Source organism: Neophocaena asiaeorientalis, unplaced genomic scaffold, assembly GCF_003031525.2.
Source record: "Neophocaena asiaeorientalis asiaeorientalis breed wild unplaced genomic scaffold, Neophocaena_asiaeorientalis_V1.1 scaffold108, whole genome shotgun sequence".
Classification (NCBI taxonomy): Eukaryota; Metazoa; Chordata; class Mammalia; order Artiodactyla; family Phocoenidae; genus Neophocaena; species Neophocaena asiaeorientalis.
Window position 1 is genome coordinate 6,501,835 of NW_020173770.1, and position 11,588 is coordinate 6,513,422.

Genomic DNA, 11,588 nt, shown 5'->3' on the forward strand with positions numbered 1-11,588 from the left:
GTAACAGGTCTTATTTTTTCACTAAAGAAGAGGTGAAAGGGATCGAGTTGCTTCCGGGAGTACAACTTGTTGCCTCCACAGAGGGAGCAGGAAGAGGAGATGACAGTTACTCCTCCAACCTGACATTGATGAAAACGTATTTGTTGGTTTGAACTTGACTGTCAATTGACCTCATCCACTGGGCCACTACGCCTCTGCTGCCCAAGGAGTGTTTGCGTGAAAGGGAGATGGTCAGACTCAGTTGTGCTTATTTTCCTGGCTCTGTGCTTGTCCTCGACCTCATTGGTTCTTTTGATGTTGGGACAATGAAGGGTGAACAGCTGCCTGAGGCTAGGAAAGAGCCACAGAAAAGAATGTCTGTTGTGATTCAAACTTGAGTGGCCAAATGTGCTCTGAATCCAAGCAGTTTTGTTTCAGTAACACACAAAGTCCTGTCTGGGCAGTGACGTGCCGGTAGGCGTTTAGCAATGAGCTCTCAGTGGAGAAAAAGGCCCGATTTGTAGCCTTTACTGACTTTCTTGGTATAAATATGCCCATCACAGCTGATTTCAAGCTACCAAGCTTATGTCCCAGAACACAGAATTGGGAAGGGGTGTGTGCCATTGGCTCCTCCAAGCAGGTGTGAGCGCACCTCCAGCTGCAACGGGAAGGTGGCAAGGCTTCAAAGGCTATGTCTGTCTCCATGCAAACTTAGAAACTAGACAAGAGTAGGCCAGGCTCAGTGATTTGTTTTCTAAATGAGGAGCTAAAGTTAATAAGATGCCATCTTTTCAAACATGCACACACTTCGTTTTTCAATACTGGGGCCACCTGGCAGTGAAAAGCTTCAGGCTCTTCCTGGTTGGTCCCTATTGAAATGGGTCCTCCCTTCTATGTTTCCAAAGTTAGGCTTTGCAGAGCAGGAAGGAGAGAATGAGCCCTCTAAGCCTTGTGCTCCCATCCTTTCCACCCTGGAGGGATCACATAGAGTGGAGGATAGAGAAAGAACTGCTCTTAGCATTCACACAATATTTGAAATGGTAAAAAAAATAAAAATAAAAAGATGGATGGGCAGAAAGCGTTTAATTTAGTTCAAGGTCCACTCACCTTGGTTTTTATTAAATCAAGATGGGGGCTGCTAGTGAATTGGCATATGTTTTAGAGTTACGGTTTGCAATAAAAATTTCACTCTCCCGTCATGGGCACAGGGCACTTTCTGGATCTCCTTGGGAAGCCTCTACTGTCTGTTGATGACTTACAGAAACTAGGATATTGAACCCTTAGGATAATGGAACCCAGTGCCTTAAAATCAAGGCTAAAACCCTGCTCAGGTCAGTTCTTGTCCAATCACCTAAGAGAACACGCTGGACAAGATGTGTGAGACAAGGTGAAACGCTTCCTGCAAATTCAGGTCACAAACCGGCGTGGGGGACCTGCCAGACACTGTCCTCCTGCCTCTCCTTTGCTCCAACAGTTATGACATGTGAATCAGAAGAAGGTGACTTCGGGTTAGACTACAAAGAACATTATTACATGTAGTAATAACGGCTTATTTAAACCAGTTTCATGCTAAGATTGTCTACACACACAAATGTTAGCTTTGGGGCAGAGGGGGAGGGAAGAGAGGGATAAAAGTTGAATCCAATATAGCCATTTCTAAGACAACTTGTCAGCAACAGTTGGGCAACACTAGTCGGCAAACATTTTCCCCTTGGACGTGGGGGCCCAAGGGTCCCAGCCGAGCACAAGTCAGTGAGTTCCAGCTGAACGGTATTTGGGTTAAAGCAGCCACCACTACATGTGGAGAAGGGTGGCCATGCCAGATGTGGGGCTAAATGGCCACTGCCAGCCTCACTCTCAGCGTGACTGATGCCCCATGGGGGTCACCACTTTTCTTCAGCATGGAGCCCAGCGTCCAGGGCTTAGTGAGCAGGTGGACGCCATGCTTCCCCACCTGCCACCAGCACTGTGTGTCCTTGGTCATGACCGGATGGGGTGTGACTCTTGGGGAGTCTCTGGTGACTCTAGGAGCTCAAAGGAGCTTCTCCAAGAGAAAAGCCAGCTCACAGCATGTCCCTTGGTCATCCTTTGGTGATAAACAGGGACAGTTCAACATCTGCCCTCGAGGAACCAGGAAGCAGGCTTCGGAGCCCCCCCTCCCCGAAACCAGGGAAACGGAATCCCTGGGCTCGCCGGATGGGGGCGGCCGGTGGAGTCCGCCCAGGCGCCCCAAGCCCTCCCGCCCCCTCTTCTCACCAGCCGTCTCATTCCAAGCTCTCCAGCAGCAGCAGCGTCCTTCACTCAGAGGCCGGAAGAATGTTCTGGCTGTGGGAGTCCCCGGTGAGGCCGGAGGAGCGGAGGGAACGCCTGTGCAGGACCCTGTTCAGAATCTCCTTGCAGCTCTTGCGGTACTGGTGTCGCAGCAAGGAGTACACGAACGGGTCAGATGCGGCCTTGCTGTAGGCCAAGCACTTGGACAGCACCCCCCAGTGGGAGCTGATGGGCACCGCGGAGGACAACTCCACCAGCCTGCGGACAGAGACGGGGAGGGCGTTCATTAGGAGAGCGCAGCTGGGCGCATCCCAGGCTCCAGCCTGAGCCCCTGACCCCAGCTTCCCGGCCACGCTTCACGTTTCTCTGAGGCTTCCTCCTGCGACAATGACAACAGCAATTTACAACCATAACTATGGTGGCCGTTCTCCAGGCGCTTCTTTTAGTCCAGGTACTGGGCTAAGGACGCACTTTACATGTGATTTCGTGGAACCCTGGGAGATTAGACATCTCCATTTTACATGTGAGGAAGTAGACGTCCAAGGAGGTTAAGTACTGATAGTTTGCCAGTAAACTGTAAAGGCAGGGATTTGAACCCAGGCACCCAAGCTGATCTAAGAATTGCACCAATAGCTAATTGCACCCTGGCCATTTGCTCCGGTGACCTGCTGTGTGACCCTGGGCAAGTTGTTTCCCTTCTTGGGGCCTGGGTGTTTTCTACGAAAAAGGGGGAGTTGAATAAGGTCATGTCTATGGTCATTGTAACTAGGACAGACTGATTCTTGGCTTCAGATCCTAGCTCCGCCGTCCACGGGAGCTTGCCTGGGAGGAAGGGCTGAGATTAATTTTGCAAATATTCATCAAAGCTCAAAGTATGTCTTGCATCAGGAAAGAATCTGCTGGTGGGAAAAGCTTCTTCCCAGGGTTGGGATTCTGGTGGCCCCTGGCTATAGCAGTAGTCAGGGTACCCTAAAGTGACCCTCATTCTTTGGAAGAAGGTGAGGGAAGAGGCAGCTCCTGTGTCAAAGGGGCACAGTTCTGAGAGTCCTCCAGGTATCCATCGAACAGCTCCATTCAGTGGTGCTAAGGCCAGGCTGTGAGGTAGTAAAAGCCCTCCTCTGTGTAAACAGAATTCTCCCAAATCAAGCCATTTATTCTTTTCTCCCAAGTGTGTCCAGCACCCCTGGCCATATTTGGATGTTACCCAGCATTAATATAAGGTAGAAAAGGCCACAGAGCTGAGCGAGAACTTAGACAGGGGAGGGGGTTGCCCAACATCACACAGCAAGTCAGTGGTAGAGGAAAATCCAGCATCTGTGCTCAGACTGGGATCTAGCACCTGTATTCTACTTGGCGGGGGGAGGGCATGGAGGTCAGCAAGATGGAAGGCAGCGGTGGCTCTCAGCTTGGAGGGCTGCCCAGGTGAGACCCCAGGTACGGAGAGGACTGAGCTTGGGCTGTGACTCTGGGCTGCCAACTTCAGTGATTTTCCTGAAGGCTTCTTTGGGCTGAGGTTGTGAGGACGAGCCCAGGAGAGGAAGGAGGAGGAAGCTGGTGGGATGAGATACCCCACTGCAATGACCCCCTTTTCGAATAGATCCTTAATGAATCCATTCTGAGGCCCTTCTATTAGGCATCCCATTTCCAGCACCACTATCCACCCTTGCCCTCTGACTCCAAGGGGGTAATGCCGACATGGTTTTGCTCCTGTCCTTGGGAGCCCGAATGGGGAAATGGAGCTGTTGGCATTTGAGAAATCTGTACTTTTAAGAAATCTACTTTGGGAAGTGATGAATTTAAGGGAACAAAACCCCCCGAGTTTAGAATTCACACCTAATAATAACAATGAAACAGCTGAATACCAACACATTGTTGCTATGGGATGCCACATTACTTTTCCAGAATGTCTAGTCTTCTATACATTGCTAAATTCGGTCTGAGCATTTTGGCTCTCCCAGGAGGATTTATTAAGAGTCATATATCATCAAACCATCCAGCAAGATCAAAATGATTATTTGCAGGTTCTGCAGATTTCACAGAGTAAAACTATTTGGGACAATTTAAAATTTCACCATTTAGATAAGAGGTAAAAGCTGTTGCATTTGCTTCTCAGAGATTTTATGTAAAATCTGAACTTGCCTGGCTCAGTAATAATAATTCCCAGTTAAGTATCTCCTTTGGGCCGGGTGCGTGATATGCACAATCTCTAACCTTACAACTATTCTCTGCAGAATGCGCATCGCTAGTCCCATTTTACAGACGGGGAAATCAAGGCTCAGAGAGATGGAGCAGCAAGCCGGCATCTCCTCCACGGGGAAACCCAGTTCCATCGAACCGCAGCCCATGCCTTGTCTAGGTGCCATGATGGGATTCAAATCTCCACATTGCAGATGGGACGGGATGCATTCTGGGGTCCCTTCCAGCCCCAAGAATCCCCTTTCCATGAAGTGGTTATGGGCTACCCAGCACTTCTGTCACTTGCCCCGTCCACAGTGTACACGACTTCTGCTTTGAAAAGCCCGCATCTGGCCTCCATCAAGGCCTCCAGGCAAAGAGATGCTTTGGATCAGTCTGGGCCCGGGCACTGCTCCCGTGTGGCCCCCGGGCCAGGCTGAAGCTAGCATGCTCCCTTCCGCGACCGGATGTGGCTGGCTGACCTGCTTTTTTATTTTCCTGGGCACGTGGACCCCTCTGCCATGTGCCTGCTGTGGCCGGCTTTGCTCTGTTCCAGCTCTGACAGTTCCAAGTCCCCACTTGTTTAAGGGGACTGGGCAGGGGCAGGGACTTCCGTATTGCTACAACTGCTTCTTTCTAATGCTAGATCTGGGCAGGGAATGATCACGTGGGCCCGTCCAGATGATCTTTTAGAAAGGGAGCACTGCAGCCCAACTTCTCATGCCAGATCCAGCTCTGCTCACCTCCTCCAAACACCCTCCCCTCCAAGAAAGGGCCATTATTATTCTGATCAGAGCAGGGTCACCGTGTGCTACTAGGTGCCTGCCACGCTCTGCCTCTTCTCTCTCTTCTACGAATCATGGTGGATTATTGAACTCCCCTCTCCTGCCCCTGCCCCCAGCTCTGCCCCAAGACCCCTGCGTTTAGGGGTTATTGGGCTCAGGTGTTAATAAAATGGGACTTTGTTTCCTTTCGCTATAGCTCCCTGCTGTAGGTTGAACTATGTCTCCCCAAATTCATGTGTTGAGGTCCTAACCCCCAGCACCTCAGAATGTGATCTTATTTGGAAATAGGGTAGTTGCAGATGTAATTAGTTAAGGTGAGGTCCTAATGGAGAACGGTGGGCGCCTAATCCAATGTGACCGTGCCCTTATAAAAGGGGGGAGTTTGGACACAGATGCACGCCAAGAGAACGCCACAAAAGGATGACGGCAGAGATGGGGTGATGCTTCTAGAAGCCAAGGAACACTAAAGATTGCAAGTTCACCATCAGAAACTCGGGGGAGGCCTGGAAGAGACTCTCCCTCACAGGCTCAGAAGGAACCACCCTGCCAACACCTTGATCTTGGACTTCCAGCCTCCAGAACTGAGGCCATACATTTCTATTGTTTAAGCCACTTAGTGGAAGCTAGTTATGGCGGCAGTGCTGGGAAATAGGTCCACATCCGCTAAGGAACCCCGTGGGGATGCAGGGGGTTGTTAGGCAGGATCTGGTTGTTCGTGGGTCCCTGGTCATAACACCAACATGGCACCAAGCCCCATGGAGTTCCTGGAGCCCGTGAGTACTAAGGGTAGACCCTGCCCCCTCCCTGCCCTCCCGGAAGCAAAGCACCAAGGTGACTTTCCATGCACCGCCTGAGGTATGTGCTGGAAAAACCTCAGCCATCAGGCTCCGTTCAGGGGGAAACATTTATGCTTCTGTGCTCACAATGCATACATGCCTGCCCCAGACAGCCTGACACAGCTCCCGCGAGGACCCCCTGGGCTGAGAGGTCCGGCGGAGGGTTGATGGGGGGAGGACAAGGGCAGGCGAAGCCAGGGCAGGAGTCTGCTTTCTCAAGCATCTCAGGTGGCTCTGACGCAGGTGGTTCAGAGACGCGCTGTGAGCACCTGGGGACGTCTGGTCAGAGCCTGGCTGGGGTGGGAGGTGTGAAATGCTGCCGGGTGTGGCCCGGGACCACATCGGAAGCAGAGCACAGAGATGGGTATTTTTCTGACTCAGGGTGACAGAGAACAGATACCCATCCTCTCCCGCCACCCCAAGTCCTATGTGTCTGCCCCACCTCTGCACCCCGTAGCTCTGTATTTGTTCGGGGGGACTCCTCCAAGGGGCCATGTCCTTTCTCTTAGCACAGGGCCCTCTGCTCTGGGTCACGGGAAGTCTCTGTGCTGGCTGTCACAGCAGAGGGCTGACAGGCCAGGAAGCCGGCTCCCTGGCCCCTCAGCCACAGGGACCTCTCACCCGCCCCTGCCGGCCTGACCCTCCTGGTCCCGGGAGGAAGATGGGGTACTCTTGCCAGAACTCTCAGGCATTCTCGGACCCCCCAGAGAAACCAATGTCTCAATTCTGCTCGACAATGGACTCTCCAAAGAAACTAAATTCTGGGGATGAGAACAAGACCCGTAATACCAGTAGCCCCAGACCCAGCTCCTCCTCTGTGTCCCCAGAGGCTCAGGGCTTTGGCAGCCGCTTGACAAACATTGTCTCAAGCACCTCCCACCCGCCCCCTTCGACGGTGTTGCTTGTGCTTCACACTACAGAGGAGGAACCCAGGCAAAGTGACGGGCCAAGGCCACATGGCCTGGACGTAGAAGAGCCAGGATTTAAACCCTGGACTGTGGGCACCAGAGACCACAGGCCCTCCTGGTGCCAGGCTGCCCCTCCCAGCTCCTTGACTCGGTTCCAGGGGGTAGTCAAGGCCTTTACTGTCAACCCTTGAATTTAAAGAGGTAAATCCACACCCCTTCTTTACACCTCCTGTGCGTCCATCATCTCTCCCCGCTGCCACACACACACACACACACACGCACACACACACATGCTGTACACCAAATGCAACGTGGACCACAGAATAGCTTTTGGGAAGCAAGCCCAGTGTCTTCCCAAGAAGACTTCTGGAGAATCCGGTCTGCATATTTGAAGAGCTGTAAGTAATAAGCTGGAGTTTTAAATGTTCATGAGACATTAGCAGGGAAAAGGCATTTTATTAAGAGAATATTAACACCAGACAGCCACCTGCATATTAAACCCCGCTGACATAATTCTGTGACTCGGAAAAGCCACAATAATGGTGCTGTCTGATCCACAAATGCCTCAAAGCCCCACTCCGATGATCTGGGACAACCGTAATTATTTGTAAGCCCGAACCGCTGCAGAGATAATAGCTTCACACATGCTTCTAGACGTGTACGTTTTAATTCAGAAAAACGTAATTAGAGCTTTTGGAGGCGAATGTCTTGCAAATCCTCAGACCATGCTCAGACACTCTGGAAAGAGCCCGATGTGACCCACTAGGGCTTTGAGGACCTGGGAACCGGTGTGAGTGTGTGAATAGAAGGTAGTGACTCCTATTAAGAGTGAGGGTGGAGGTTGCCAAAGTGTCCCTCTGTCATCTGACAGGCCACAAAGTGCAGGTGCAAGGGGCTCTTTGGCTGGTTGGTGCAGTTGGGGGAACTGTCTTTCTGAGAGGTGTTGGCTTCATGGTCAGCGTTAGTCCACCGAGTCTGACGATGGCTCCAGCTGCCAGCATTGATGGCCTCTGAGCCCCACTCCAGGTCCACACAAGTTGCTGTCAGCCAGGTGGGAGGTCAGAGGTGACTCCACACGAACCCACCGCTGCTTCTGGTGAAAGAACTCACTCACCTACGTGCCTTTACCCCCAGGAGTCTGGGTACTATGTCTGGGTTCCTGCCAAGATGCCTGGGCATAGGAAGTTGGATCAAAAGCCTGCAGATAAGCATTTCTACATTTTCAGTGCCCGGTCCCCAGGTTTCAGAGATGTAACATGCCCACAGGGCTAAATTATTGCCAGTAGGCCTGGCACTGACCTTTAACCCTTGGTTCTACCAGTCACTACTCCTGTGGCCTTGGGCCACTCATCTCATCTCGCTGACCCTCAGTAAGACGAGGACTCTAGCACTCACCTTGCAGGACAGCTGTACTAGGTGCAATCAGGTATGTACTGGTACCTCCTGGGTACATTACAAGTGTTGAATAAGTGGTAGGTATGGTTATAAAGACTCCATGTTCTCCAGTAAGGGAAGCCTGAGAATCTACTGGAAGACTTGAATGGTTCTTGACCCAAGAATGCTGCTTCCCAGTCTGAGAAAGTTATCAGGCAGATGTGAATAGACTGGGAACAAAGAGAAGGGACCTCCTCCCTGCCAGCCGGGCCTTCCTGATCAACTTAGAGGGACGGCAGGTGTCACAGCACAAGCCCCTTCTCTCTCTCGACGTTCTGATTCTGCCAGCTCCCAGCATCCCCCACGGTTGGCCTGACGTGAACCCACATGCTTGTGCACGTCTCCACCTATAAGGCTCCAATGGGGGGAGTAGCAAGGCGGGCTGCTTGGATAGAGGTTGTCCCTGGGGAGCCTCGGGAAATAGCGGTTTCTGCACTGACAGCTCAGTGAGGCGTTTAAGTGACACCTGAACACCTTGACTTTATCATCTCAGAAGCTGCAGCTTCCTGGTTCTGAGGGGGCCATGGCACAAAGTGCCCTCCTATATCCTCTGGGAGGGAACCCCCATGCCCTCAGAGAAGCAGAACAGTGCAGGGCAAGGGGCCCCACGCGTGGGCTTTGGCTCCAGGGGGACCCGGGCTGGAACCCTGGCTGAGTCACTCACTGGATTGGCTTCAGAATCCCTATGAACACTGCGCAGGCTTGCCCCAGGCAGTGGACCCCAGGTGGCCTGCAATCAGCTCCCCTCCCGGGATGAGACACTGCTAAGGAAACTTCTACTTCCATAACCCACAGCTCTAGGTTCTCCATAAGGAATCAATTCCTGCAAGACGTTAACTTCTCAACTACGTTTCCAGAGCAGAGTCTGACTTCAGCTTCTTCTGAGACTGGGGTGATTTCGTCCGCACTCGGAAACCAGCTGGAGAACAGCGGGAGGATCAACTGCTGGCCAGAGTGTGCACGGTCCCGACCCCAGTGCTGGCGACAGCAGGATATACCAGGGTGAACGCCTTGCATGCGTTGTTTTATGGGTTCCTTACTAGATGCTGATTTCCCCCCACAATCACTGCGTGCTTCTCAGCACGGACTCAGCGTACGATGGGCGAGTTTGGGTCAGGATCCTTGGAGGTGGGTGTCAGAGCAAATCCTGCCTCACCCCCACCCCAGTCCACCCTGTTTGGCAGTTTTGCTGCCCTGGTGGTGGAAGTGTAGCTCTGGTGTGATCCTGGCCGTGCCCAGCACACACCTGGAGCCCAGGGGGCTCCCCTGCATGCAAAGAGCAAGTTCACAGGTGTCCATCTCCCTGGGGTGTGCCTGGGGGCCCAGCTGCCACAGAGACTAGGCACCTCCTCAGAATCTCCTCTCCCCGCGGTCACGGCAGGGGGGGTATGGGGGTGTGGACAGAGGGAGGTGGTCCCAGAGGGGTGTGATTTCAAGAGGATTAAGCACAAGGACCTTCTGCCACAACACTGTCACCCAGCGTTGGGACCTGATGTCCCCTCATTCAGACCCTCCGAGGACTCCTGCCTCAATGCACCTGACCCCACAGAGGAAGACACTGATTTGGCCACTGCTTAGAAACTCCAACATGGAGCAGGGCGCTGGACAGGGGAGGAGGGAGCGGGGGACTTCTGAGCACTCTTGCAGTGTGGCCGGAAGGGCGATCCTGGGAACCAGTGGGTTCCTGGTCAGAAAAGGATGATACGGGCAGCTAGAGGCCAAGGGAAAAAAGGAGCTGGGAGCAAGGGCATCGGCACACCTAGACCCCAGATTCCCTGACTACAGGCCAGCCCTGCCCAACAGAAAGAGAAGGTGAGCCACAGGTGGGAAAAGAAACCGTGAAATTACTTTTAATTACAAATCTTATTTAACCCAATATATCCAAGATTTCACCATTTCACTATGGAATCAATATAAAGAGTTTTAATTATATATATATATAAAAGCCTTGCTAAGCCTTGGAAACCCAGTGTGCATGTTACATCTACAGCACATCTCAGTTTGGACAAGCCTTGCTCAAGTGCTTCGAAGGGACCTGCGGCTGGTGGCTCCCGTGCAGGGCTCTAGACCTGGCTCATGCTGTCCCTTCTGCTGGGATTGTCCCCCTGAAGAGCCAAGCCCACTTCACTCGCTCCTGCCTCAGAAGCCTGGGACGCGTCCCTATCAGATGCTATGACATGGTATTCGGCGTCCTGGCTGGACGTGGCAGGCCTAGACCAGGGGCTCTCACCCGGGGGTGATTCTGGTCCCCAGGTTGCCTAGATTTTCTAGTTGTCAAAACTGGGGAGCAGGAGGGAAGAGGTGCTGCTGGCGGGTAGTGGGTAGACGACAGAGATGCTGCTAACATCCTACGACGTGCAGGACGGTCTCCCATAGAGAAATGTCAGGAGCGCTGAGGTCTAGCGGGCAGTTCTAGAAGGAAGAATTGATGGCTCTGCTCGGCCTGGGGCAGACCCATGAAGAGACCTGCAGACAGTCCTATGTCCTATGTTTAAAGTGAAATGCAGGCCCCCTGGCTTTCCCCCGGAGAGAGTGGCATGCACAGAAAAGACAGTGACAGACACTCCGGGGTTGTAGTGTCTGGCGAATGGGGGCTGCTCTGGGGAACCCCAGCTCACTGTCTGCAAATTGGCAGGGCCTCTGTTAGTAGAGGACGGACATTCTCCTGGGCTGCAGAAAGCAGGATGGGGGGCATAGGTGGAGCTATGGGGGGCCAGGCTTCAGCTCAGTATGAGTAGGGACAGGGAAAGACAGGGGGACCTGGGCACATTGAGCCCCTCCTCTCCTGAGTGCGACTCTGGGGGACGCTGAGGCAGGGCGTCCCTTCCATGTCCCTGCCAACTGAGGATGCCGGGGGATGCAGGGGGATGGGCCGTGCGCTCTCTCTTTCATACAGAGGCACGCGCGTGCACACAAAACCCTGCACGGATCCTGCTTCTCAGGCTCCACATCCACCTCCTAAAAGAACATCAAAGTCCTTTTCATTGTCACCTTCCCAAACAGCTAAGCCATTCTGGATACTAATTTGTGTGGGTATTTTCCCCTCCCGTGAGCAAAACTGAGTGGGTGATATTTTTTTTTTTTTTTTGCTGGCTTCAACGTGTGAGGAAAATTCTGTAGCTGGAGCAGGTTGGCTTCTGGAACGTACAGCCCTGAGGCCAGCGCACTGCAACCTTGGCCGGCATGGTGGGGGGGGGGGG

At 52.8% G+C, this 11,588-nt stretch overlaps 1 protein-coding gene across 1 annotated transcript in view; it reads right to left on the minus strand.

Annotated features, from left to right (window-relative positions):
* Positions 1 to 2,276: 2,276 nt before the first annotated feature.
* GPR26 (G protein-coupled receptor 26) overlaps positions 2,277 to 11,588 on the minus strand; it is a 20,457-nt gene continuing 11,145 nt past the window's right edge. The window contains exon 3 of the mRNA XM_024751597.1: positions 2,277 to 2,508. Coding sequence (XP_024607365.1) covers positions 2,277 to 2,508 — 232 coding nt within the window. The remainder of the gene's footprint in view (positions 2,509 to 11,588) is intronic.